Source organism: Tiliqua scincoides, chromosome 1 (genome assembly GCF_035046505.1).
Source record: "Tiliqua scincoides isolate rTilSci1 chromosome 1, rTilSci1.hap2, whole genome shotgun sequence".
NCBI classification, from domain to species: domain Eukaryota; kingdom Metazoa; phylum Chordata; class Lepidosauria; order Squamata; family Scincidae; genus Tiliqua; species Tiliqua scincoides.
In genome coordinates, this window is record NC_089821.1 from 184956264 (window position 1) to 184979358 (window position 23095).

Below are 23095 nucleotides of genomic sequence, written 5' to 3' on the forward strand. Positions count from 1 at the left end.
CACTGATATTACCGGTACTTAGTTATTATTGCTGATTTCTATTTACTAATAATAAAATAATATTTCTAAAACTTGGATGAGGTATAGCATTCACTTTTTAGAGTATCAAACAGCATGTGAATTCATCTGCGAGCAATCTCTTCCACCATCAGACCATCCTGGTGCTTTCAGAGGTTGCCCTGGCTGCAGACCATACTGTTGAATTAAGCATCTGGTGATGAGTCACAGAAATATGTCAAGAGATTTTTGATCTCGCTAATCCTTATGGTCATTAGGAAGCTGCTAGATTTTTAATCCTATCTCTGCCTCAAACTAAACTCTATTGCTATAGAGATGGGGGAGGGGGAAGCAATTGCTCCAGATGGTTAGCAAAATTGTTCACCAGCTAGCATGGCAGAGAAATAAACAAAATAAAATGCAAACCTTCACAAAATACAGAAGGAGTGAAAAAAGGAAGAGAAGTTAGTCCTCAAAATAGATTCTAAAGCACAATAGATTGGGGCTGTCTCTTAAATAGAACTTACTGAAATGAATAACAGCTGGACATCTACTCATCTCCCACCCACTTCAATGAGACAGGGCTGATTCAAGACTTCCTGGGAACAGAGTGCTAAATGCTGTCACCTTCCCTGTGTGATATCTTCCTAAATAGCGCTCCCTGACCTGCCAATGCACCAGCCGCTGCCACTCCTACTCCCTTGCTACTCCCTGTATTTGCAAAAGTGGGGAACAGAGAGAAAGAGGAAGTGTGAGGGGAGGAGAGTAGTTGGCTGGAGATGCTCTAGCCCACTGCTCTCCTTTTCTTCCTCATTTATCTTCTTCTCTGTTCCCCTCTTCCTTTTCAAATCCAAAGAGCAGGAGGAGGTGTGGTGAAAATGGGCAGAGGCAGGTACCCATCACCAACCCACAGTTGGAGGCGACTGCCTGATTTAGCCTCATGGATGGGACAGGTCTGAAATAGATTTTGTTTGAAAGACATTCTCAGGTGCTAACTTCTCATTTCCATCCAGTCTTTTATTTGTCATTTAACAGAAATATATACAAGTTTCCATCTGGAGAGAGAGACAAGCAACTGGAAGTGGTCAAGCAGCCACCTTGCTCTCCCAACACAGTTGTTTCTCAAACTCAAAGTCAAGGTTGTGTTTAGTTTTTTAAAATGTCAGGGAACATACACATGATGGCTTGTTAGGGGTTCGAATTCAGTGAACTCAGTGGCAGCAGGATCTACTGTCATGAACAATCATGACAGTATATGGAGATGTATATGGAGACAGTATATGGAGATGGCGGATTATTTTTTCTAGATTTGGACCTGCTATTTCTCTCTCCTATACCATTGTCCTGCTACAAAGGCACTCAAGACTTTACCTGGAAACATTCCTGTACATCCTTAACATTGATCAAATGTAACTGTTCATAACTAAAGCATGCATATACGTGCTGTTAGGTTCAGGCTATTTGAGTTTTGTGTTTACCTTGTTCTTTTTTCACAGTGATACTCTTGGGATTGGTTCTAGCAGCCAAAGGACATAGCACAGACATGTCCCACAAATATGTGCCTGGAAGGGACTATGTGACCTCTTTGGCTTTCCACTCATTGTAGCCACTTCATTAATGGGGAACATTCAATGCCCTCGAGTGCTTCTGTTCTATCTAAACATGGCCATTCTATTGGGTTTTGAACAAGCTTCTTTCTTGATCAGGGCATTGACCCCCCCCAACCTCCCTCAAACAATAAACATGTTTTACTAGAACTATTACTGAAGTACATTGGCTAGTACAGTAATATTACAGAAGGATGCCTGATCAGCTTCCTGATGAGTAAGATTTTGAAACAGGGAGGGCTGAGCTGACCTGATGCTTTGAAGCAGGTTGAGAAACAGCCAGTGATGTTCACAGACTGTATACGTACAGCAAACCATGGGATCCTCCAACTTTTATACATATTAATGGATAGGTTATGAGAGCCAGCGCATAGTCTTGTAACTGAAATGGGCCCATGTATGCTGCCAGCAGTCCATATGTGCTCATTAAATGCCATCCAAAAGGATCTGGTTAGTACTACATTGGGGGTGGTGGGTGGGTAATAAACTCTTATCACAGGAGGCATTAGGCTGTTCTTCAAAGGAAAAGATACAGCTATTTTAAGTATCGACAAAAGCTGCTTATTCATGGACTCCTGGTTTAAAAAAAAAAAGAAAGAGATGTCCTAGATGAAATGCTTACAGTGAGAGATTGAGAAAGGGAGCCCAAATGAAATATTTACATAATCTTTAAATATTAATATTTGTAGTAAATAATACCTGAACATCTGGTAGCTCCAGCAAGGTCGCTGGCATTGAGATAACTGAAAGGGTCACATCAAATGCACTCTCATGTAAGGACACAGAAAGGCTCTGCCACATGCAAGAGAAGTCAGATGCATGACAGAGAGGATCATGGAGGAAACAGAGATACGGGCTGAGAGACAATTGGGTAAAGGACCACACCTGGTTGAGATAACAGAGTACATCCCAATAGCCACAATCAACTCAATGAAGTATCCTGCTCATTTCTTATCTCCAGTCACATTCGTACCCAGACTTCTTTTGCAAGTATTCTTACAGTTAAATTAAGCTCAGGCCTTTTTTACAGCACCTGCCATGCTGTTGGCATGTACTGCACCTAACATGCTTTCCTGGGAATCACAAGTACTGCAAGTGAGTGTTTTCAGCAAAAAAAACAGTCTCAGGGCACGAGCTCCACTATATGAATGTCTGTAGGCATGTGTGGAGCTGTTCTTATGTAAAGAGAGCTTCCAAACATCATGCCTGAAAACATATGCCCTTAAACGTCCTTCGTAGCTATGAATTCAATAAGCCTCTTCACTGAGTTCAATTCTTTAAATTGAGTATCTGGCACTGGCATTCCTGGAGGAGGGGGAACACTAAGTTTTGTCAGAGACCTGGCTGCTGGTGTAAAGCAGCCCCTCTTCTGTGCTTTCAGAGCCAGTCATGCCTGAAAAGCTTAGGCTGAACTGTATGATAAATCAGCACAAAAAGGTTCTTAATGGACAGGCCACCACAGTGGTTCTCAAACACTCAGGGAGAGTTTGAGAGCCACTAAGTTCTTGCGTGTATGGGGGGGGGGAGGCAGCAGGGGCGGGGGGAGGCAATCCCCAAGATCGCACCACTCAGGAGGGCTGCAGGGGCTTGGGTACACGTACCCAAGCCCCTGCAGCCTCCTGGCAGTGCGGGGAGCCTGGCACAACCTGCAGCAGGGCTCCTGACAGCAGTGAAAGTGGATGCAGAGCGATCGTGCCCCATGGAAGTGTAGCACAATCGATCCACATCCACTTTCACTGCTGCAGGGAGCCCTGCTGCAGGTCACGCTGGGCTCCCCGCACCCCCGGGAGGCTGCAGGGGCTTTGGTACGTGTACCCAAGCTCCTGCAGCCCCCCTGAGTGGTGCAATCCTGGGGATTGCGCCACTGCCTCCTCCATGCCTCCAGAAATAAGGGGGCAGGGGCCAGGGCCCGCAGGCTGGGGCATCATGACGCCCCAGTTTGAAAATCCCTGGGCTACCAGATAGAAACTGGGACAGAGTGCCTATACCTTTAACCATTGTAGAGAAGAGGAAATTTTGACAGGTGCAGCTTTTAAAACCCTTCCATGCTGAGCTTCACCTGCCAAAGTTCCCTCTTCTCCACAATGGTTAAAGGTATAAGCACTCTGTCCCAATTTGTGTCTGCTATCCCTATTCATGGACCTTTTCTGCAATTGTGAAATGACAGGCCAATCCAATGCATGTCTTTTCAGAAGTAAGTCCCATTAGAATCAATGGGAAGAAGTAAGTCCCATAGAATCAATAGGAATCAATCAATCAATTGATTCTATTGATTCATTGAATCAATAGAATCAATTTCCACCCAGGAAAGTGTGGATAGGATTGGGCTGGAAGAAGGTACTCAAGTTGCTTGTCAAGTCTTCCCAAAGTAAACTGTGTAGGATTTGGAGGCACTATAGTGACCCAGTCAACACAAAAGGGAAGATGAGTAACCCATTTCTTACCTCCAAAGGCTGGCCTCATGGTGAAATCATGGTCATCTACCCTCAGAAGCTGTTCAGTTTTTCCCATCCGCGTTTTGGTCATATCATGGTTCTTTTTATATATGGGACTAGAAAAAAACATACCAGAAACATGTCTTAAATTCTGAACTTTGCTTATGGAAAGTGTGTTGTACTTTTCTTACAAAATAAAAAAAAATTTCTAAATATTTTTTTTAAAATAAAATTTTTTAAGATGTTTAAAAATAGCATTTTAAAATACTAAGATATTTGAATTGCACCTCTTCATGAACAGCTCTCATGCAGTGGAGTAATCATGCAGTTATCATGAACCTGGGAGCACATCTCCATACAGGTTTGATCCAGGAGCTCAGGGGCACCATCTGGGACTGGTCAAGTCAGGCACTGCCAAGGTCTCATGCCCTTCAGAGGGCAACTTTTCAATTTAAAAGTCCCTATGACATATATTATACAATGAGGATTTAATTATAGCTCAGTTCGAGGTGCACAGAGGCCAGTTAGCCAAGAACAAGAAGAAGAAAAAAACCTAGCTTTCTAAACACTACTGTCCCATATTGATTTAGGAGGGAGGATTAGAATATATTAAGACCCAAGATCTCTTTGCCATGCCAGAGAACTGCAAAGTTGCAAATAGTATAACTACAGTCAGGTTTGATCAAAGGAAACCCATTTGTTTGGGGAAGTATTGATTAGGCAATGGCAACATTACTAACAGCACATGTATTCTGGCCATGACAAGAACTCTTTGTATGTGTAACAGTGAAGTGCACCCCCCCCCCCCATTTTTATTCATAAAAGATTTCATCTTGGCTATTAGACATTTGAGAAGCACTGGAATCATTGTCTAAGGGGTTAATTCAATCCAAGTCAGTGGAAGTGAGTGGGTGAGGTGATGCATCCTTAAAAGACCTTACAGGACCATCCTAACAGAGCCAGGAAGGTTTTGGACTTGGAAACTTCGTTTTCAGCTATTTGCTTCACTGTGAAATGTTTTTCATTGACAGTAAGGCACACTGCGCCCCCATTGTCTCTCTTATTTGATAGTAGATAACATGGGTCCTACAGCCCAACCCTAACTCCCTGCACAGCTATGCAGCAGCTCCAATTAGCAGTATCCTGCAGAGGTGTTTTGGCTTCCAAAGGCCTCCTTGGGGTAAGGGAACTTTTGTTCCCTTGCCCCAGGGAAGACTCCTGCCAGCCTGGTGGGTGCTATACAGCTGGCACAAGTCCAAGTGAATCTGTGAAGGCAGATTGGGTCCTGGAAGGGGGCTAGGAGTCAGCAGACATCACTAACATTAAACCCGCCCCTTTCCAGGCCTCCACCCTCCTACACCCATAACCTCCCCATTTCCCCTGCCCTTCCACCATCCCACACTTTTACCTGTGGAGGTGGGGTCCCCAGTGCATTGCCCCATGAACCCAGCCATTCACTTCTGGCAGTGGCCAGGCTGCGCTCTCCAAGTGTGTCACATTTATGACAGCCAGAAAGCACCCTATTACTGAAGAACAGGGTCTCTCTTATTAATGATGAAGTACACATAATTTAGAATAAAGTATATGGGTTTTCTTCAGTCAATTAATAGAATAGGATCATCTCTACCATAACACTCACTGACCAAAGCAGTTCTTCCACTTATCAGTCCCTTCACTTAAACTATCCTAATTAAGAAAGGTGTGGAAAAGGCAGAACCGAAGAGCAAAGTCAGAGACAGTCAAAGGAGGTAGAGCCTTGCTGAATGTTGATGTGGGATCTCTTGACTGAGGAAGGAACTGGAGGAGATGATTAAGTATATGTAGCTTGGAAGGCACTGAAGAAGACAAAAGGGTTGAATGGAAAACAAACTTCTGTAGACCAGAATCAGTAAAATCTGGTATTTAAAGAAATGAAGTTGGGGATGGTGAAATTGTATCACAGACAATTTTACACATTGAAATTGCAGCCCAAACGATCTTGCATTGATGACCAACTTCCTTTTGAAGTTTTCACCATGTGGATTGAGGCTATCATGAACCTTTATAATAAGTTCATTTTTTGTGACCTCCCCAGGGCAAACATACTGTATCCTTTGACCTTACATAAGAACATAAGAACAGCCCCACTGGATCAGGCCATAGGCCCATCTAGTCCAGCTTCCTATATCTCACAGCGGCCCACCAAATGCACCAGGGAGCACACCAGATAACAAGAGACCTCATCCTGGTGCCCTCCCTTGCATCTGGCATTCTGACATAGCCCATTTCTAAAATCAGGAGGTTGCACATACACCATACGTCATGGATTTTTCCTCCAGAAACTTGTCCAATCCCCTTTTAAAGGCATCCAGGCCAGATGCCATTACCACATCCTGTATATTTTCTTTTGTCTATTCTAATTCTCCCAACACTCAATTTTAGTGGATGTCCCCTGGTTCTGGTGTTATGTGAGAGTGTAAAGAGCATTTCTCTATCACTCTGTCCATCCCCTGGCATAATTTTGTATGTCTCAATCATGTCCTCCCTCAGGCTCCTCTCTTCTAGGCTGAAGAGGCCCAAACGCCGTAGCCTTTCCTCATAAGGAAGGTGCCCCAGCCCCGTAATTGTCACTCTCTTTTGCACCTTTTCCATTTCCACTATGTCTTTTTTGAGATGCGGCAACCAGAACTGGACACAATACTCCAGGTGTGGCCTTACCATCGATTTGTACAATAGCATTATAATATTAGCCGTTTTGTTCTCAATACCTTTTCTAATGATACCAAGCATAGAATTGACCTTCTTCACTGCCGCCGCACATTGGGTTGACACTTTCATCGACCTGTCCACCACCACCCCAAGATCTCTCTCCTGATCTGTCACAGACAGCTCAGAACCCATCAGCCTATATCTAAAGTTTTGATTTTTTGCCCCAATGTGCATGATCTTACTGACATTGAAGCGCATCTGCCATTTTGTTGCCCATTCTGCCAGTGTGGATTCCAAGCCAACAGGTCCACCACTGATATGGTATTCTCCCTTAGACAACTGCAGGAGAAATGCAGGGAGCAATGACAGCCACTCTTTATAGCCTTCATAGATCTCACAAAGGCTTTCGACCTGGTCAGCAGAGACGGCCTCTTCAAGATTCTCCCCAAGATTGGATGTCCACCCAGGCTCCTCAGCATCATCAGATCTTTCCACAAGGACATGAAGGGCACTGTTGTCTTCGATGGCTCCACATCAGACCCCTTTGACATCCGAAGTGGAGTGAAGCAGGGCTGTGTTCTTGCACCAACCTTATTTGGGATTTTCTTCGCTGTCCTGCTGAAGCAGGCCTTTGGAACTGCAACAGAAGGCATCTATCTCTGGACCAGATCAGATGGAAAGCTCTTCAACCTCTCCAGACTGAGAGCAAAGTCCAAAGTCCAGCTGAAATGTCTGCGTGACTTCCTCTTTGCCAACAATGCAGCTATCACTACCCACTCTGCCAAAGATCTCCAGCAGCTCATGGATCGTTTTAGCAAGGCCTGCCAAGATTTTGGACTGACAATCAGCCTGAAGAAAACACAGGTCATGGTTCAGGATGTGGACTCACCTCCCTGCATTACAATCTCTGAGCATGAACTGGAGGTTGTCCATGACTTTGTGTACCTTGGCTCAATGATCTCTGACACTCTTTCTCTTGATACCGAGCTAAACAAGCACATCGGTAAAGCAGCTACCACGTTTTCCAGACTCACAAAGAGAGTCTGGTCCAACAAGAAGCTGACGGAACATACCAAGATCCAGGTCTACAGAGCTTGCGTCCTGAGTACACTTCTGTATTGCAGCGAGTCATGGACTCTTTGCTCACAACAGGAGAGGAAACGGAACGCTTTCCACATGCGCTGCCTCTGACGCATTCTCGGCATCACCTGGCAGGACAAAGTTCCTAACAACACAGTCCTGGAACGTGCTGGAATCCCTAGCATGTATTCACTGCTGAAACAGAGACGCCTGCGTTGGCTCGGTCATGTTGTGAGAATGGATGATGGCCGGATCCCAAAGGATCTCCTCTTTGGTGAACTCGTGCAAGGAAAGCGCCCTACAGGTAGACCACAGCTGCGATACAAGGACATCTGCAAGAGGGATCTGAAGGCCTTAGGAGTGGACCTCAACAGGTGGGAAGCCCTGGCCTCTGAGCGGCCTGCTTGGAGGCAGGCTGTGCAGCATGGCCTTTCCCAGTTTGAAGAGACACTTGGCCAACAGACTGAGGCAAAGAGGCAAAGAAGGAAGGCCCATAGCCAGGGAGACAGACCAGGGACAGACTGCACTTGCTCCCGGTGTGGAAGTGATTGTCACTCCCGAATCGGCCTTTTCATCCACACTAGACACTGTTCCAGAACCACCTTTCAGAGCGCGATACCATAGTCTTTCGAGACTGAAGGTTGCCAACATATGCCAGTTTGGAGAGATCCTTCTGGAGCTCCTCACAATCACTTCACCACTCAGAAAAGTTTGGTGTCGTCTGCAAACTTAGCCACCTCACTGCTCACCCCTGTCTCCAGGTCATTTATGAAGAGGTTGAAAAGCACCAGTCCCAGGACAGATCCTTGGGGTACACCGCTTTTCACTTCTCTCCTTCCTGAAAATTGCCCATTGTCGCCCACTCTCTGTTTCCTGGTCTTCAAACAGTTCTCATTCCATGAGAGGACCTGTCCTCTAATTCCCTGACTGTGGAGTTTTTTCAGTAGCCTTTGGTGAGGGACCGTGTCGAACGCCTTCTGAAAGTCCAGATATATAATGTCTATGGGTTCTCCTGCATCCAAATGCCTGTTGACCTTTTCAAAGAATTTTATAAGGTTCGTGAGGCAAGACTTATCCTTACAGAAGCCATGCTGATTCTCCCTCAGCAAGGCCTGTTCGTCTATGTGTTTTGAGATTCTATCTTTGATGAGGCATTCCACCATCTTCCCCGGTATAGATGTTAGGCTGACCAGCCTATAGTTTCCCGGGTCCCCCCTCTTTCCCTTTTTAAAGATCGGTGTGACATTTGCTATCCTCTAATCTTCTGGCACCGTGGCCGTTTTGAGGGACAAGTTGCATATTTTAGTCAAGAGATCAGCAACTTCATTCTTCAATTCCTTAATAACTCTTGGGTGGATGCCATCAGGGCCCGGTGACTTATTGATCTTTAATTTATCAATGAGATCTGAAACATCTTCTCTTTCAACCTCTGTCTGACTTAATTCCTTGGTCAGGAGGGGCCGTTCGGACAGCGGTATCTGCCCGAGGTCTTCTGCCGTGAAGACAGATGCAAAGAATTCATTTAATTTCTCTGCCATCTCTAAGTCTCCTTTTATCTCCCCTTTCCTTCCCTCACCATCCAGAGTGCCAACCGCTTCTCTGGCGGGTTTCCTGCTTCTAACATATTTGAAGAAGCTTTTATTATTCCCCTTAATGTTGCTGGCCATGTGTTCCTCATAGTCTCTCTTGGCCTCCCGTATCACCTTCTTACATTTCTTTTGCCACAGTTTATGTTCCTTTTTATTCTTCTCATTAGGGCAAGACTTCCATTTACGGAAGGAAGCTTCCTTGCCCTTTACAGCCTCTCTAACTTGGCTTGTTAGCCATGTGGGCACCCTCCTGGATTTAGTGGAGCGCTTCTTTCTTTGTGGTATACACCTCTGCTGGGTCTCTATTACTGTTGTTTTAAGCAGCCTCCATGCACTCTGGAGAGATTGGACTCTTTTTACCTTCCCTTTCAACCTCCTTCTAACCAGCCTCCTCATCTGAGGGAAGTCCGCTCATTGGAAGTCAAGGGTTTTTGTGAGAGATTTGCCCGGTATTCTTCCCCCTACGTGCATGTTGAAACGGATCGCAGCATGATCACTGTTCCCCAAAAGCTCAGTAACATTGACATCTCTAACCAGGTCCTGAGTACCGTACAATATTAAATCCGGAGTCACCTGTCCTCTGGTGGGCTCCATGACTAGCTGCTCTAAGGCACAGTCATTTAGCATGTCAAGGAATCTGGTCTCCTTTTCATGACCAGAACACAAATTGACCCAGTCAATATGAGGATAATTGAAGTCCCCCATGATTACAACCCTGTCCCTCCTTGTCACCTCCCTGATCTGTTTCCTCATTTCAAGGTCCCGATTTCTGGTCTGGAGGACGATAGTACGCCCCCAGTATTACATCGCTCCTCAGGGCTGGTAATTTAACCCACAGAGAGTCTACAGTGGAGTCGAACCCACCTTCAATCTCTACTTTGCTGGATTCTATCCTTTCCTTAACATTAACGGCCACCCCACGTCCAACACACCCCTCCCTGTCCGTCCTGTAGAGTTTATAGTCCAGGATTGCGGTATCCCACTGATTCTCCGCATTCCACCAGGTTTCCGTTATGCCCACTATGTCAGTGTTTTCCCTTGCCACCAGACATTCCAGTTCTCCCATCTTTGCTCAGAGACTTCAGGCATTTGCATAAAAGCATTTGTACATGGAATGCCCCAGGAGGGGCTGCTTATTCGCTCCTTTGTCTCCGCATCCTCTCATTGTGCCAAACCGTCTATCACATCCCATCGTGCTACCTTTCCCAATTTCTTCTCCTACTCTGCCTTTGTCTTGTTGTTCTCTAACCTCCCCATCCTTGTCCCACATGGATGAGGAGTCCCAAACCGGATGCCCCTTGGCTCCTGTCGGCCTTCCCCCAGGGATCAGTTTAAAAGTTGCTCTGCCACCTTTTTAATGTTATGCACCAGCAGTCTGCTTCCATTCTGTGAAGCCTGTGCCTCTTGTAAAGGCCCCGCTTGTCCCAAAACATTCCCCAGTGCCTAACAAATCTAAACCCCTCCTCCCTACAGCACCGTCTCATCCACGCATCGAGACCCCTGATCTCCGCCTGCCTAGCTAGCCCTGCGCGTGGAACAGGTAGCACTTCAGAGAACGCTACCTTTGAGGTCCTGGCTTTCAGCTTCCTACCTAATAGCCTAATTCTGAAAATCAGAAAAGCTGAAAATCTCCACATCATCTCTCATGGTTTTCAGGGACATAAAACAAAAAAGCATGGAAATTCACAATACAATGGTATCAGTCCACATGAGAATGAATAAACGTTCATTGTTTGGTAACTGGATAATTGGTAACAATTGGTACCAAACATTGGTTTGTTAAATTGGTCACAAATTGGTATTTGTTTGGGAATTTGGTAACTGTGAGAAGAGGGAACAGTTGTCTTGTGATGACCATTTTTGGCTACATCTCTATGGTAAACATAAGGGTTTGTGGGATGGAAGTTTGGGTGTTCTTACATATAAGTGGTGGCAGAGAGGCAGGAAACTTTAAAAGGTATAGAAGTCTGAGGCTGAGACAGACTTTGAGGCTTATGAAGATTAACAGGGAACCAGCACAACGACCAAGGGAAGTGGGTGATTATGATCACATGAGAACAATGACTTTAACAAAAGCTGTCTAGATCAAGTCAATAGGGCAGGAAGGGATGCAGTCCTCCAGACAGAGGTGGAGAGTGCATGGATTATGGTTTTAGCTGAGGATGGAGCAAAGGCAAATGCTGGAGATTTTGGAAGAACAGTAATTTAAAGAAGCATTTCAAATTCTCCCCTGTTATTTGGTCACACTTCATGCGAACTACCTGATTCCTCCCATGGCTCTTTTGAGGCAATTCAATAGGAAAGCTACAATATATCTGAATGTTCCAGCATTGCGTTCTTCCAGGGTCCCCAATCAAGCCTACATGTAAAAGGTCAAACGCATAGTTTTCACTTGTTCTTAGACACAGTTTTCTCACTTTTACAGGCCAGCTGATAACTGGAAGAAGTCATACAACTGTAGTGACTTGTTATCCATCATCTTCAGAAGAATACACTGAATTTTGAGATGGTGAAAAATTATAATGTTTGGGGGCTGGATTTGTGAGAAGGGGGCTGGACATAGAACTGTCATATAAAAAACATGCACAGCTGTTTTAAATCTTAAATACATGCGAAGTTGTCCAAAATGTATCTTTTGAAGTCAAGCATTTCACAGGAAAGTGCTACAGAAATAGTTTAAATAAGTAAATAAATTTAAATAAAATCTGTCTTTCATTTGACAGACCTCACAGAAACTCTTGCCCCCCCCCCTCTCTTCTACACACAGCTGACCAGGATGAGCTCCTCTCACGTGTGATAGGAAACAAGTGCAATTTTCAGCTGACAAATGCTGGAAGCAGGGGAAATGAGCTTTAAGGAGTCCACTGCCGTGTGAAATGATACCATTATTTGCTGGGGCAGAGAGCATTAATCGATTAACAGCTTGATAGGAGATTAAAAATAGAGCTCCAATTAATCAGAGCCTGCCATCTGGGCATGTCTAATGCTACTTACAAGGCCATGACGAGCTCTCCAAATTGTCCCCTCCCTCCTGTTGGAGGATCTCTCTCTCTCTCACACACATACACACACACACACAGCTTTGGAATGCCTGAATGGCCTGTTTTGCTGTTTACGGCCCGGTAGCCAATAGTTCAGGGGCAAGAAGTAGGGAAGGAGAGCCTGAAGGCAGGAAATGAGATCAGAATGATTTGCCTATCTGAACACCTGCCTCGGTCATGGATGATGGAAGGCAGTCAACAAGCAGCATCTGTCACTCCTTTTAGCTGCAGTATCTTTGGAAGGGTATCCGCAGCTGTGCAGAAGGGCATGCTGCTTTGCATTGAAAGCTCCTCTTAGTGCATGGAGAAGCAAAGGGCATATCTATAACTGCGTCCACACTAGATCCCTTGGGCACTATTTAGGAATTGTTTTTCACAATTAGCTGCAAGCGGAATTAAAATGGAAAAACCACACAGCATTTATAGAATTATTTAAACCAGTAATGCCCTTCCCCTATGGCCAAGATCCTTCTATAGCAGTGGTTCGCACATATTTAGCACTAGCACCCAATTTTTAGAATGAGAATCTGTCGGGACTCACCAGAAGTGATGTCATGGCAGGAAGTGGCATCATCAAGCAGGAACATTTTTAACAATCCTAGGCTGCAATCCTACCCACACTTACCCAGGAGTAAGTCCCATTGACTATCATTGTTAAAAGAATATACATAGTAGCTTGTTAAAAGTACAGGTCTGTAACATTTCCCCAAATGCAGTCACATACTATGGTAGCATCGAGTCTAATATATTAAAAATAAAATATTGAAATGAATGGGGATCCACTTGAAATTTGGCTTGTTGTGACCCACCTAGTGGGTCCTGACACACAGTTTGAGAAACACTGTTCTATAATGTCCACACATGTGCAAGTTGCAGTCCATAAAGGTTCCTGGCAACTTCAAATAAAAGTTTATCACTTGCAGGTTCAGCTAATTGCATTGCTTCCATTGATCCCAGCTGAGGGATTAGTGAATAATTGTCCTTTTAGCTTCTCAGTGAATTGCCCCTTGTCAATTTTCATTCCTATGGCAGGGAGGGAAAGTTTTTTTTAATTTTTCATAGCATCATAACATTATTTTACTATTAAAAAAGGAATGAGATGAAACTCATAATTAAAGAGCCCCTCCTGAACAGAAACTGACATGGGCCAATTCACAGAGAGGATATTTAAAAGGCAATTATTCATTGCCCGGCCAGGAGCAAGGGAAGCACTACAACTGACTGACCCTACAAAGATGACATGCTTAGTTTAAAAACTCAAGACCCCTGAAAAGATTCAACAATGCTTCGAGTGTTCACTCTGAACAGTCTGGAGCTCCAACTACGTCTTATCACCCCAAGATTCCAGCATTCCTTGGAGAATCAGAATGCACCCATTCCAATCTGTAGAACAGCTGTGCCCCAACAACTCCACTGTGCATGGATTAGCATTACCCGATCCTAGGTAGAAAAAACTTGGCAGATTTGACTTCTCCTGACATCGCAGTGAGAAAAAGTATCTGCTATTCATTTTTAAAAATTTATTGTTTACTGATATCAATCACATATAACATTATAGATGCCAGGATAAATATTTTAGCACCAGTGCATATTGAATGTGTCTGTGAGGCATCCAGACATCACAATAGTTTATAAATGGTTTCTATCTCAACCTGAACATGATCAAGCAGCTGTTAAAGACAGACTGATCTGGGCCAGAAAAGGAAAAATGTGGGTCACTGGATGGACAGAATTCCATATATTTTTAATAAGATTCTTCAAACTCTTTTTAAAAAAATTGACCCATTTTTGCCCAACCCACAGGTGTACACATTTGATCCCTGTTGTGTATATGCAACACTGGGCAGAAAAGGCTTAATTTAAGGCAGACTGGCTCTATCACCTAGGAAGGTGATTTCAGATGTTTTGCATCCAACAAGAGCAGCTCCACTGTTCATCCCATTCTATGAAGAAAATTCCCAAAAAAGATTGTCAAGAATTCACTCCTGTCCAATAATCGTACATTATATCTTTCCCCTTTTGTTATCTGACAGAAACCAGCATGTCCCAGGCATGTTAGAGACCTTTTCAGATAAGGCTTTGTAGTGTTTCCCAACTGCCTCCTCCCCGCTGTGCACTGCATCTGCATCTTAGTTGCATCTAAGGCAACTGGCCCCCTGAAATCACGCCCAACTCCTGTTGCCCATCCTCTTTCAGCATGCGCTCACCTCTTGACTTTGTTCTCCTCCCATGGAGACTGCAACTCTTCCATTGCTCAATGTAAAGTGAGAGAATATTGGGAGTAGAACCCTGCATCTGCCTCGGCTTCTAAGCTGACCCTCACAACGCTTCTCTACAGGACAGACACAAGACCACTCACCATCATCACTAATTGTGTGGTCTCTTCAGGGTGGGGGATGATAAATCTTTCAATGTGAGATGTCTTTTCTCAAAATCTTTTCTCAAACCCAAGAGTGCCTCACTACCCCTGCTCTGCACAGCTCTCACTGTGGTATGCAAACTCAAGGATGCCATAGTAGAAAAGGGCTCTCTTTTATGCATGGCTTTTCTAATTACTCTCGTTTTCTAAATCTTATGGAATGTGTTTTGCCAGTTGGGAATGCATCTTCCCAAATATGCCTCTCATTTGAGATTCTAGTCTCATTTCCCAACATGGATCCTGTGTACATGTACACAAGCACTGCTGTCTATATTTCCATTCTTAGTTCAGTGTTCACGTGCTCTTTTAAAGATGCAAAGGGCCCGAGCTTTCTCCTAGGGTGCACAGACCAACCTTCCCAGCTCCCAGATAACGTCATTCCAGGTGGAGGTTTATTCTGGTATAATTTCACAGGGTATTATCTCCCCCACTTTTTCCTTGTACATTTGGGTGTAGGTAGTGGTGTAGTGGTTAATCTCGAAGAGCAGGAGCTTGTCATGACACCCCTCCATAGCCATATCCAACTAAGACTACACAACAAAGAAAATCAACTTTACATTTCTTCATTCGTGTGTTTTCTTTTCCTGACACATTACTATTTTGAAACATGATAGTTCATTTAAAGATCTAGCTCATTTCGTTCCAGAGTTCTGGAGTGGGTTGCAATAGTTTAATGTTTAGTAAGACTTACTCCCAGGAAAATGCGATGGCATAGCAGTGGCTAGCACTGGCAAGAGGAGCAGTGCACAGTGGACTCGGTAAGTTCCTCACCAAGTGATGCAGCAGCAGGGGAAAGTGGGGAGGGGTGTAACAGGGTGGGGGAACAGCAGTGATAGGAGGCATGTGGATTGGGCCAGAGAGCGGAGTGGGACCAGTGGCAGCAGTGCGCACCAAATCCTATTCCCCTTCTCAGGCCCAGTCTGTCAACATAGAGCAATGTGGGCTTTCATCAGCTATTGAACTTGCACACAAGTGAGTCGCCCTACTGCAGATGCTGGGGTTTACCCCAGGGTAAGGAGACATTGTCCAGCATTCAAAATTCCCCTGCATAATGCAGGGCAAGCTGCACTGGCCCCACTGTATTGGTGCAGGGGAATTTGCATGGATGGGACTGTCTGACTAGGACCAACGAAGACCTGGGTTTCAATACACGCAAGTCATGAAGCTCAGTGGGCAAACTGAGGTTCATCATCATGGGTATAGTCAAAGGGGATGCAGGAAATAAGCAGAGTAGCAAGAGCAGTAATGCCATCAAGTGGAATGCTTAGGTGAGCCTTGAAACAGTTTTTTCCAAAGGACTTGAGCTGTAAAGAAGCTTCAGGTTCAGCAGGAGACAAGTTAAGACATTTGCCTATGGGCATAAGTGTCTCCAGATGCAGAGGAATGACAGGAGAGGGGATGCAGGTGAATGGATAGATGAGATAGGAAGGGTAAGAGTGGATAGATGGAAGGAGGGGTGAAGGAAAGATGGGGTCATGTTCCCAGGAAGTGAAGTGAGGGATGAGGGGCCCCCACAGACACAGGCAGTGGAAGGAAATGGAACTTACTTCTAACTGAGGTTAGGATGCTGTAGCGGTTTGAGACTTACATATGGAAGATCCAGATTCACATCCCTGCTCAGCCATGAAGCTTACCAGGTGATTTTGGGCCAGTCAGCCTCACCTACCTCACAGGGTTGTTGTGAAGACAAAAGGACCGGAGGAACTATGTACACCACCCTGAGCTCCTTGGAGGTCGGACGGTATAAAAATTTGAAAAACAGCATAAAATTACACTCTAATGCATTTTTTATATTGGGATTTTTAAGATCATACTTTTTGTTAAGAACATAAGAACATAAGACTTCTGTTTTAATCGATTGCAACTTCAAGAGTTTTTGAATAAATTATATTTCATTTAAAGATGCTGCTTTTCTACTGTTTCAAAGAAATAGAACTCTGAAATAGAAATAAATGTCAGGAGAAGAAAATTAACAATTCAAAAATGGCTTTGTTGTTGCTGTATAAGTGCTCCTGCACTTCAAAATTTAGAACTACACCATTGTCCATCATCTCCCAGCCTAACCTCACAGAGTTGTTGTAAGGACAAAAAGGAGGGATTGAGCTTGGTAAGAGCCTTGTATGCCTTGAATTCTTAGGGGAAGGCCAGGTTAGACATAATGAGAAACTGTAAGTGTAACGGTTGACACACTAGAACTCTTCATCAAAGGCTCTTTTATCCAAATGACTTTTTGCTTGAATACATGGAACCTGGCAATGTATCCCTGGGTATGTCATTCTCATTGTTCCAAAACAGTCATCTTTTGAATGTTCGTAGGAATAATCAATTTTCCAACCAAATGCCAAGGTGCATGGTCACACGAAAAAGGAATCAAACTAATCATAAGTGTTACACTGCTTATCATAGCTTAATAAATTGCATTCAACAGGACCACATGCATGATTGCCAATAGTACACCCAATCCTGCATGTTGCTTTATCTTTTTCCATAAAGGACTGCAGTAAATCTTAAAATTGACATTTACTGCATCTTAAAATTATGTGTCCAAAAATCATGTGTTGGAGAAGGTATAGCAATTTCTTACTAAGCACTGTTGAAATGCATCCATGGAACTCAGTAAAAACTTTGTTAAGTTTCACTGTGATGGGTAAACCTTGTGCAGAATCAGTACTGTATTTGGGGGATTGTGCCCTAAAATTATTAACTTCTGCATGCTTTCAAAATTAACAAAAAGGGATCGATCAGGCTGCCTTTATAATCAACAGCAAAGTTTTCCACAGCTTATATAAAATGGATTTGGTCCATAAATGTCACAATGGAGCAAGAGTGCAAACCTGGTAAGCTGATGTCTTTTCCTGAGCTACCTTTTCTGATTGAAGAGAACACATTGAAGAGAAGTATAAAAGTGCTTGTCCAATAAAAGGTATCATTGGTTGTGCATCTCTTAATAAGCAGCACCAAGGCAGCAAGCACCCTGTGTGCAAAGCTCAAGAGGAACATCCTTAGAAAGTAAAGTATCACTTCCTTTGTCAGCCCTTCTCTGCCATGGGTTTGCTTGGAATGCTTGTTAACCAAGGTTCATCCAGTATAGCAAAACTCTCTCATAAATGCTGTGAGTTCACAGTGTCATGCTGAAGAAAACACAACTAATAAAAAGATGAAGGTCTTAGTATTCCTGTTTAATGAAACAGATTAACTCAACTTTGTTTACAAGGTCTTAGTCAGCCAAATGGTCTTAGAAGATGCAATTGTCACGGGAATAACATAACTCCGTACAAAGAAGGATAATATACTCAGGTTTGCTTGGCAGTTTTGGAAGATTATCTTTTCTAATATAAACCATTCACCGGGCTTCAGTGATATGAAATCTGATAAACTTTACTAAGACCTTTTAGCTCTTTGGTACATGTTCTGCTTTACTAATACTAATACTCAGAAAATGTGAAGTGAAGGTCAAACAATTTGCAAAAACTGTGGAATTTTGCAAACCTTGTATGATCTCTTAATATATATTCACACACACATACATGCACACAGCCCCCCACACACACCCCAATCAACAGATATTCTAACACCTAAAAACAAATAGCAGTGTAAGAAAAAGGCTACAATCCTTTTCACTGAATTAAGCAACACAGTACAACTCTCAAGAAGACATGCATAGGTTCCGGATGCGCACCTGAAAAATGCAGCTTCCAAAAGATTTAATGTATAAATTTTATAAATGGCATTTTTATATCTTCAGTACTCTAACAATGTAGATTTATCACACTCCTGTAACTGGGGCCATTTCAAAATACTTGACCTACAGATGTAGCTCCCATTTTGGATATTCGTATAAGTCTCTACTGAGTGCTTTGGTTGTTTTACAAATAGGACCCCTTACAATAGCTCTCTAAGCTGCTTTGCTTGTCTCTAACACTGCTGACTATATTACATATACTTTTCACACATACATTGCAAAACCAACTACACATACTAAGTGTTTTCCTTATGACGAGAGAGAGAGAGAGAGAGAGAGAGAGAGAGACAATTTGATTTTACAGTTCTCTACCTTGCTCTGTGCACCTCTACTTGTCCCATCCATCTCCTCTTCCTGAGCTTTCTGCTCTCCACAAGAAGGACCAAACAAAAGATCAACAGCATGAGTTTTGCAAAATAAGGCATTCTGTGGAAATCACCGATCCAGCCTCCTTCAGTCTGGTAACCTCCTGCAGTGCAAGTATACTCTGGTTCAAACATTGAACCGGCTGCATCTCCAGGGCCTCGCATTTGCCACAGTGATCATTGTTAAGAGATGCTGCTTTTCAGAGTTTGTATTTGAAACTACAGCTTCTAGGGCTTCCTACTCAAAGCTCTACCTCTCATCACTGCTTGCGATTGGTCATTACTCATGAAGAAGTTAGTCCTGTCTGACATTTCCTCTGGGTCCTAAATGAGTGGATATTTTGCAGAGAGTCAATGGATAAAAAAAAAAAGACTGTACAGTAATTCCATCTGCCAGTTTTTTATTCAAACCGCTAATCTCAGCTCAGTAGAATCCGTCTGTCAGGCTGTGTAAAACCATCTATTTTTCTTAGAGAGGCAGGTTGGTCAACAGGAAGTGTAGTTCACCTGGTGTCTATATGTTTATGATAAAGCAAAAGTGGCACTGAGTTACATTTTTTCAGGGGGTGACTGTAGAATTTGCAATCCTCTCAAATGCTGGGTTACACAGCACTGTAGATAAGCATATGTATGCAATTTAAAAGAATCCATAACACGCAAATGACATTATCTCACAACTTATAAAACCGCCTCAAGCACTGTTATTCTCAGCAGTGGGGCTTGTTCTAATACTTGATAATCATGCTGGAAAATAAGTGAGATTGTTTAAATTTTATTTAATAAAAGCATTTCTATCCTGACTTTAAGTCTGGATGGGCAGCTCAAGGAGACTTTAAGGAATGATAATAAAACATATGCAAAATAAAATAAAAATACACCACAAAAACAATATCAATTTCAGCAATTCAAGACAACAATAAATCAGTAGCAAGACAAATCCAAAACCACTAAGAAGAAAATCAACCAAAAGGCTAAATAAAACAAAAAAGTTTGAACTCCTCTCCAAAATGCTACCAGACAGGAGGTGGTCATGATCTCAGCTGGAAGCGAGTTCCATAAGCTGAGTGTCACCACAGAAAAGGCCCTGACATGTGTCATCCCCCACCATACATCTAAAAGCAACAGTGTCCACAACGAACTTATGAGACAGGCAAAACCTAAGATGGACCTTCAGATATCTACATCCCAACCATTAAGGGTTTTATACTTCATAACCAGTTCTTTGAATTGTGCTCAGCAACATTCAGGCACCCAGTTTAGATGTTTTAATAGACGTGTGATATGGACATGTATGCACTATGCACTGCTGAAACAGAGACGCCTGCGTTGGCTCGGTCATGTCGTGAGAATGGATGATGGCCGGATCCCAAAGGATCTCCTCTATGGAGAACTCATGCAAGGAAAGCTCCCTACAGGTAGACCACAGCTGCAATACAAGGACATCTGCAAGAGGGATCTGAAGGCCTTAGGAGTGGACCTCAACAAGTGGGAAACCCTGGCCTCTGAGCAGCCCGCTTGGAGGCAGGCTGTGCAGCATGGCCTTTCCCAGTTTGAAGAGACACTTCACCAACAGTCTGAGGCTAAGAGGCAAAGAAGGAAGGCCCATAGCCAGGGAGACAGACCAGGGACAGACTGCACTTGCTCCCAGTGTGGAAGGGATTGTCACTCCCAAATTGGGCTTTTCAGCCACACTAGACGCTGTTCCAGAACCACCTTTCAGAGCGCGATACCATAGTCTTTCGAGACTGAAGGTTGCCAACAGGTGGATATGGACATGACCTGTGGCACCCATCAACAGCCTTGTAGCTGCATTCTGTATTAACTGCAGTTTCCAAACAGTCTTTAAAGTCTAGCCGCCTTGGGTGCCCTTCAGGGAGAAAGGCGGAATACAAATCGAATAAATAAATTAAATAAATAAATAAATTCGGCCCAGGTAGAGTGCATTGCAGTAGTTCAACTAGATGTCAGAGTGTGTCACTAGCCTAAGTTGCTGACAGGTACTCAGGACCCAGCAACCCCCTGGGCATCCAGGTTCAAGCCTGGGTCCAGGAGCATTCCCAAAATGTGAACCAGATCCTTCAAGGGAAGTAGAACGCTGCCAGAACAGATTTACAATCCAATTCTTAGTTCTAAATAAGTGAAATCTCCTCATTAATAGCACCTTTGACTTGTCCAAATTATTTTGGGGTACTCCCAGCTTGCTTCTGAGCCTAAAATATAATTATTTATGAAAGACCACTTATAATTAGGAAAGGGATTGAGAATAAGACTGCTATAACATCTCTATGGTGCATCCACATTTGGAATAGTGTACGGTTCTGATGCTACTGCCAAAACTATTGCAGAGCTGGAAAAGGTACAAAAGAGGATACCCAAAATCATAAGGGGGTTTGAGCACCTTCCTTAACCCATTTCTGCCCAGCCTGCAGATGAACACATTTGATCCCTGTTGCGTATATGCAGCACTGGGCAGAAATGGCTTATGAGGGAAGGTTGCAACATTTGGGGCTTTTACTTGGAAAAAAGTGACTAAGTGGTGGCACGATAGAGACCTATACAATTATGCCTGGTGTGGGAAGAGTGGCTAGAGGGGAGTGTTTCTCCCTTTTGTCACAGCACTAGAAGCAGCGATCGTCCAGAGAATCAGAGCCTTGCAGAAGATTCGGGATGGACAAAAAGCAACACTTCTTCACAGTGTATACTTAATGCACGGAATTCATTCCCACATGGTGTGGTGATGGCCACTGGCTTTGATGGCTTTAAAAGAGGCTTGGACAAGGTCAGGGAGGGCAGGCTACTAATCATGATAGCTTTATGCTATCTCCAGGTTCAGCAGCAGTATGTTTCTGAATACCAGCGGTAGGGGATCAATGGTGGGAAAGAAGTCTACCTTTGTCTCCTGCTTGTGGGCCACTGTGAAAGCATGCTGGATGGGCTTTTCTTATGACCATGAGTGCAGGTGGTAAATAATGCTTTTTATTTATGTCACACTTTCTGAGTTCTCCAAGTCCTTTATATACATTATCTCTGCAATCCTTACAACAAGCCTATACAGTAGTCCAATATTATGAGCACCATATTGCAGCTGGAAAGCAAGCCTGAAAGAGTGGCAGCTTGCCTAAGGCCACCTAGTGCAGAAGTTGCTAAGGTAAGCTTTTCACCAGGAATTTTCTGACAGATATATCATTGCTAGTATGTCAGCATGCTGCACCATAAGTGGCATCAGTTGGGCACTAGCTGAGGACCCACAAGGCCTTGAGGGCTTACCCAGTCAACTCCTGAAGTTTTTCCCCATGCATCTTTACGTGGAGAAGCAGCAGAATGGTGTGGTCAACTGAACACATTACTCCCTTTTCCTGTACTTTTGAGTCTGCAAATGGGCTTCCTAAGAAGCCCTTGTGAAGCCTTAGATATGTCTAGAAAACGCCGACTACAGAACCCAAAAACTTTCTGGAAACTGCCTGGCAAATAGGGGCAGCACCACCACTGCAAAACAGTAGATCTCCAACCCCCTCCCACCCTAGCTAGACAGCCTGAAATAATACCAAGATTTATGGTATCAAAATCTGCTGAGACCTTCAACAGAACCAAGGGCACACTTGCACTGTCCAGTTCCTGGACCCAGCTGCTTTGGGTCCCCACAGGAAAGGTGCAGTAGAAATGCAAAAAATAATAAAATATGTGTAACAAAGTGACCATGGCTGTTTCAATTCCATAACCCGGCCTAAAACCAGGTTAAGAACCTGTTCTGAACAGGGTTGCACTCCCCCTTGAACAATCAGATTTCTCATCTGGGAGTGCTTTAGAACCCAGCTGGAGCGCTTCTGCTCAGCTTGACTGAAGTGCTAACTGCAGCCTTCCTGAAGAAAGCACATCTGGCTATAGTGATCCATGCAACCTCAGTGGTTACTTTACTGGGACTAAAGCAGCTTAGAAATATTTTTAAAATGCATTTTAAAAGAAATATTCTTTCCCTCATCCAAGATATATTTGCCAAGATATATCCTCCAGATATACCCCTAGGGCCCTAGACCATATGTTCTGATAGTTTGTTTTTGTTAAATCATTTCAAGATTTTGCATGTTTGTAAACATTCCGTAACACCTCAGTCACGGAGCAAATTAATTTGGAG

The 23095-nt window shown here is 43.7% G+C and overlaps 1 protein-coding gene across 1 annotated transcript in view; it reads right to left on the reverse strand.

The window, feature by feature from the left end:
* LOC136634598 (gamma-aminobutyric acid receptor subunit rho-2) overlaps positions 1-19023 on the reverse strand; it is a 32457-nt gene extending 13434 nt beyond the window's left edge. Inside the window, exons 1-2 of the mRNA XM_066610097.1 lie at positions 18911-19023; positions 4049-4155 (exon numbers count right to left, since the gene is read on the reverse strand). Coding sequence (XP_066466194.1) covers positions 4049-4155; positions 18911-19023 — 220 coding nt within the window. The remainder of the gene's footprint in view (positions 1-4048; positions 4156-18910) is intronic.
* Between the last annotated feature and the right edge of the window lie 4072 nt (positions 19024-23095).